At 29.9% G+C, this 6,411-nt stretch overlaps 1 protein-coding gene across 3 annotated transcripts in view; it reads right to left on the reverse strand.

The window, feature by feature from the left end:
- Window positions 1-6,116, reverse strand: part of LOC106472588 (BLOC-1-related complex subunit 8 homolog) — a 10,607-nt gene extending 4,491 nt beyond the window's left edge. The window contains exons 1-5 of one of the 3 annotated variants that reach the window (XM_022402015.1): window positions 6,003-6,116; window positions 5,631-5,690; window positions 4,651-4,732; window positions 3,398-3,428; window positions 1,922-1,975 (exon numbers count right to left, since the gene is read on the reverse strand). In XM_022402015.1, the coding sequence (XP_022257723.1) occupies window positions 1,922-1,975; window positions 3,398-3,416 (73 nt within the window). In that variant the 5' untranslated portion in view covers window positions 3,417-3,428; window positions 4,651-4,732; window positions 5,631-5,690; window positions 6,003-6,116. Of the gene's footprint in view, window positions 1-1,921; window positions 1,976-3,397; window positions 3,502-4,650; window positions 4,733-5,022; window positions 5,038-5,630; window positions 5,691-6,002 lie in introns of those variants that run through there. The other 2 variants (XM_013933247.2, XM_022402008.1) reach the window with 2 other exon arrangements.
- Between the last annotated feature and the right edge of the window lie 295 nt (window positions 6,117-6,411).

The raw sequence follows: 6,411 nt of genomic DNA on the forward strand, positions 1-6,411 counted from the left end.
GCAAGATAATGCATGTAGGTTATCATAATTTGAATTATAAGTATAAATTGGATAGGAATAACCTTAACAGTGTCATGAAAGAAAGAAATCTTGGTGTAATGGTTGAACACCCTCTTAAGCCATCAAAGCAGTGTGATGTTGCTAGTGGTAGAGCAAATAATATTTTATGTTGTATCTACAGAAATACTGAATACAAGTTTAAAAAGGTTAAACTTTCATTTTACAGGTCACTGTTTAGGCCACATTTGGAGTATTGTGTTCAGTCTTGGGCTCCTTATCTTAAGAAAGACATTTCATTGCTGGAAAGGGTTCAGAGGAGGATTACTAGAATGGAGCCTGGGATGGAGGGTTTGTCATATGAAGAGAGATTAAGATCTCTGAAATTGTTTTCTCTTGAAAAAAGGAGAATTAGAGGGGATCTGACTGAGGTGTTTAAGGCTGTAAAGAGAACTGATAGTGTTGATGCATCATCTTTTTTTTCATACTTAGTGGCAAGAATAGTAGGGTTAGGGGACACAAATATAAAATTTGGCAAGGTAGGAGTCATCTTCAACTAAGACAATTTTATTTTTCTAACAGGGTGGTTGGCCTAAGGTATGGTTTGCCTTCGGATATTGTGGAGGCAGTAAATTGTTTAAGAGAAACCTTGATAACTATGTGAATGATAAGGGCTGACTTTAAGATTTTTTAAAAATTTATATATTTAATAGTTTTAGTTTAGTTAGAGGATGCGACAGCCGAGATGGACTAATAGGTCCCTTGTTGTTCCTAAATATTACGTTATGTTATTTTAACTTTCCTAAATGTATGTTGACTTCACTTTTGAATATCATAATAAAATATTTTTAATTTGATATCAAATCTCAAAATTCTAGTTATACGTGCAGTGGTCATGGTTATCATTGCTGCTAGTTGTCTGTAACATTTCAACTTTGACCAATGTAAACCTGTACCTTAATATTGCAATATTTTGTGTGTGTGTCATCTATTTCTACAAAGTAATAATTTGGTCTTCCCTCTTGAAACACCAGTGACTCACTGCCAGCTAGATCTTAATGTTCTTTTAGTTATTGGAGTTGTGATTTATCCATTCTTTACTTACGATTACTTCAAAGCCAAACTTATAAGGCTACAAACTTTTTTTATGGTTTTGATTTGTGAGTGAACATTCATTAATGTATATAACTTGTTGATAAAAACAACTCATTCCTAAGATGCACTAATAACAAAGCTGTTTCAGAGAAAGTTGCTGGGTGCTACTATAGCATGCAGTCTACACAGATACTATCATCATTGCCATTTTAACTTTCGTTTATTTGCAATTGGTGCCATTTATTATAAATAATGCTTTTAAACTAATAAAGTACAAAATACCATTACATAACATTTTGGGGGCAAATATAATCGGAATGAAACAAGTTCCAACAATCAAAGCCAACACAATTATAACCTACATTTAAGGTATTTTTTTTAGAACACACACTTTATCAAATTATTATTATTATTTGCTGAACAAAAACTTGGATAGATATAAATTACTTAGTAAGAGATTATATTTTAGTGAATCAATAAAATGGTGATGATGATAGTATCTGTGTAGGCCACACGCTACAGTAGCACTGGTTGCTGTATCTCTACTGATTACCTTACAACACAAACAACAGGTAATCTCTCTTTACCTTCTATTATTCAGTGCACTCTGGCTTAAAATATCTATTTAAACTGATAAGACAAATCAAGCATTTGTTGTTACAGAATTTGTTTGTTATTTTTTTTTATCAGTTATATAAAATTCTGCATTATCTTAAATCTAAAAAGGACACAAATGAAACAAACATTTTATTCTATGCATGATTTGATACTGATACTAAATAAACTGATTTTATTTCTATTTTAGCCATGAAAGAAACTGAAAACATACTTTTTTTTACTTTATGTTCTAGTTCCACATCTTGACCTACATGAAGTCCAGTCTCTGAAATTTTTAATTACCAATAAAAAAAAAAGTGATCAAATTGAGGAAAAGCTACTCCACTGAAATTATATATAAAAGTGTGACCAATTACAAGGAGAGGAGCCATATTATAGAAATTCAAATAACAAAAGACAATCACTCTTGATCAAACTCAAGTTGCAAAACAGCCTACAGACATTTTTAGAAGATACATAATTTAGTAAAATTTAATTCTATAATTTAACAACATAGGACTGCTGCTGCAACTACCACTACAACCACAGAAGATTTATGTCAAGAAACATTAATTCACAAATGAGAAAAACTATATAATATAAATATTAAATAATTATGACATAGAATTAATTTAAGTAACAAGTAAATGTAGACTTATTTTGAATTTGTTAACACGGAGTCACCTTACACGAGTAATCATCAAATAAATATTTTATTCCTGGAATTACATTAGTTAATCTAGTAATTAATATTATTTATTAATAATATTAAATATCTACAGTCCTCAAGTTCACATTATCAGCACTAAAAAAACAAACAAATAGTGTCAAGTTTCCATGAATCACCTAAATGAAAGTGCTTTCAACTTATCCAAGTGTCATAGAAGCTTTAATTTTTAAAAGTATAACCAAAAAATCACAAACTTACCTTCAGTGAAAAGAGTTGTAATAACAAAAAAAAGAATTTTTTTAAATAATATAACAAACAGTAGCTTCAAATATTTTGTGAATCAAAATTCATCTCTTTCAAAATCATAAATGATAAACTGAAAGAAATGGCACTGATTTTTTGTTTTCATCCTATCAAAACTTAGTGCTAATTAGGAGACCAGGATTTAGACTTTTAAAACTGTTAAAGCTGTTTTTAGGTTAAATAAGGTTCATAAAGATAATTGTTCTTAGGCATTCTAGATTGTTAACCTATCAAATAATTTTCCTGATTATGCAATACATGTCAATAGTTTGGACTGATTTAAATTTTTGTTGATTAAATATATGGATAGGAAATATATAATTTATAAAGGCTGCAATTTGGTTTTTATTGTCTTGGGATCAAAGATGAACTCCCTGACCCAGATATTTATAGTCATTTGTTTGTTCTTACCTTCTAATTTGAGTATTTACTAAATGGTCAAATACAGATTCATTTTTATAGTGTTCTACATTTTCATAAAATAAATGTATGTTTTACAAATTATGCTATAATAAAACATATTCTAGTATACTTATTTGTATTTTAGATAAAATTTTGAATGGTGAGGTTACAAAAACACACAGTCAGTATAAAAAACTATATAATCTATGAAAGCACTTACAATCTTATTACTACTCATTAGTATTAGTCACTCCCATCTTGTTTCTCCCTCCACAATTGTTCATAAAATAAATTTTATATTTTTTACCTAAATGATACAAGACTAATACTCACCTGATACTGCTGCATGCATCTTGAACAGAAACTTGAACAAATTTAGCCTAATTTAATCTTGGTTCTATCATCTATATATGGTATTTTTTTATGATGTACTGTACCTGAAAAAAAAACAAAAAAACTGTGCCTTAGATATTATTTTAAATTCATGTCACTCAAAATTATGAGAGTACTGTAAATCTCCAAGTAAACCACAAGATTTCAATGGCACTTCCTAAAGTTTTGTAGACATGAAACTGGATGCAACAAGTCAGTCAAAAGTAAAGAATACTTAGTTTATATGTAAAAATCTGAAAAAACAAAACAAAATACAATTTGTTCAAATACAATTTAATAGTTCTGATTTGAAATTTTTTATTTTTGCCTTATGTTATATATAAAATTCATTAGAATAATTTAAAAGTCTAATGGAATAATATTTTTCCCAATTTTGAAAAGTCTTTCATTTTTTTCAGTATGGTCACCCTAATAGATGCTGTGTTTCGAATTTCAGGATAATTCTGATAATGTGTGTGAGGAACTACCTTATTATTTCTTCCTCCAAATGCAAGTGTCTGTTGGTGCAATAGTTACATATATTATTATGTACACATACATTTGTATATAATAACCTAGAATTTTCCTACTTGTATATCATGCAACCATTTTGTTTAAGTTTAAACTACAGTGTATAATGTAATTTAAGTCGCATGTTATGTACAAGATATTTATTACTGATTGACTTCTGACATAGAGTACTGTTAATAATTGCAAACATATGACATCAATATATGCTGAGCTGTAGTATATAAATACTTAACTCCTAAGTTAATAGGGAAATTATCTATCATTTTTGCAGGAATATCATGCAAGTTTCAAGCTATTGGTACCTGTTTGGATTCAATATGCATCATGTAAATGTAACTTGTCCTGTATTTGTGAACTGTCTTGTGTAATTCTCTCTAGTTATTAATAAATGGTTCCCCAGATTACTCATTACTGTCATTATTGTCAATGTCTTATTCATACATGGGTAAGGAACAAGATAATCATTCATGCCACACTAAAGGTTAATTAAAAAGTGGAACATTTATTAAATTCACTCTTCCACCCAATTTTAAAGTACCCTGTTTCCAAAACAATTTTAAACTGACTTAAATCTAACAACCACACCATACTACCATTCACGCCATTCCACACATTCACAAGTGTCACATAGGATTTGATTTGTAGAGGAACAAGTCTGGGCTTAGATTCAAGTTTATACTTACTGTTGCTAATATTCCAGTTTCTATTTGCAAGTCACAACTTTATATTTTTTACCACCAATACTTCTCCCATGGTAAGGTTAATCTAAAAATAAAAAACTAAATACAATTAGTTTTGTTCTTCAACTCTTAAGAGTAAATACGCTTGAATTTGTAAGCCATGTTTAATTAAAATTCTTATATTTTAAATAGTGTGTTTTTTTTACAACCCATCTCTATTCTTTCTGGCATATTCATATTTTTCATGCGATAAGGAAACCAAAATACATAGTCACAATATCCCTTAAATTGAGCTCAAGCAATTATCATATTGTTACTACAACTCTGCTATTCTTAAAATTGAAGTTGAATTCAAAATATTCATAAATCTCTTACATGCTTTTTTTATGGGTTTTACCAAATCTCAACACATGTATAAAGGATTCAAACTTTGAATCCTCTTAACTCTTTCTGTTTGTCCAAAACTTCATTTCAGTGATCTCCTCAAACAAGTGGTCATTTAACTTTTACTTCAAGTTTAAAAGTTCCATACTCAATCACGCGCATCACATGAATAAGATTCTCAATATTGCAATTGAAAATTGAAGCTCATCTTCCACATTCTATTTCAATTTCTTGCCTATACCCTATACGCTAAAAATTTTCAAGCTCTTATACTTACAATAAATTCAAATGATTCAGGAGATATTAGATTTTCTGTAATGTTTGAATGATTCTTACAAGTTACGTTTCTCTCAAGGCTGTGCTGTAAAATACACTGTATTGTAATTGTATTGTTTCTCAACAAAGCAATAGTGTACAGCAAGCAAGCCTAACCAAGAAGTACTGCTCAAATGTCGCTTGACAAAATTTCTAATTTACAAATTACATGCAAATCTCAATATTATTGCGTCAAATAATAAATAACATATCAGTCTACATAGTTTTAATCTTTAGAGTTATTGAAATAAAAATTCAAAATTTCACTTTCAGCATGTACCTACCACACACTCACAGAATAACGAATAGATTTAAAGTCACATCTCACCGCATCGCCAAAATATCTGTAAAAAAATTAATATTTTAATATTTCAGTCTTCATCGATCTCCAACATACTGATGTATCAGTTACAAAATAGTCTTCATTTTCTATAATTGTTACTAGTTTCACACATTATATTTCTTTCATACAATTCGTTTAATTTTATTTTTTTTACATGTTAGGTTTTTGTATAATATCAGAAAGCGTGCCAAGCATCCTTTCTTGAACAGCTTGATTTGGTTTGAACTTAATGCAATGGGCTATCTCTACCATGCTCACCCTCACCAAGGGTATCGAACACCATTTTTTTAGAATTTTAAGTCTTCAGACATACCGCTGAATAACTGGGGAGGGGGCTTCTTTAACAGAAGTAAGGACAAAGCCGGTCAAACGATATGAACCTGGGGCAAATTTTAATAGAAGGTGAGTCCTCAGAAGTGAACTTCATAAATAAGTCAAGTATAATTTGTACTGTTGTTACGACAGCGGAAATCACGTGACTCTAATAACACGTGATGAATTTCTCAAATGATCATAAATTATCGGGTAAGCCCGAGTTTGATCGAAGCGCCCTCTTTTTTTTAGCATATAAGCCTGGAGGATGAATGTATGATAAAGCGAACAGTAGTTTCGGGCGAAGTTATCGAGATTGTGAATCGCTGTGGTTTATAGCGTATATTATAAAAGTCGTTAAGTTTAAAGTGACAAGAGACGTATTGACTGTGGAATTACTATGTACTAAA

The sequence above is a fragment of the Limulus polyphemus genome, unplaced genomic scaffold (genome assembly GCF_000517525.1).
Source record: "Limulus polyphemus unplaced genomic scaffold, Limulus_polyphemus-2.1.2 Scaffold122, whole genome shotgun sequence".
NCBI lineage: Eukaryota > Metazoa > Arthropoda > Merostomata > Xiphosura > Limulidae > Limulus > Limulus polyphemus.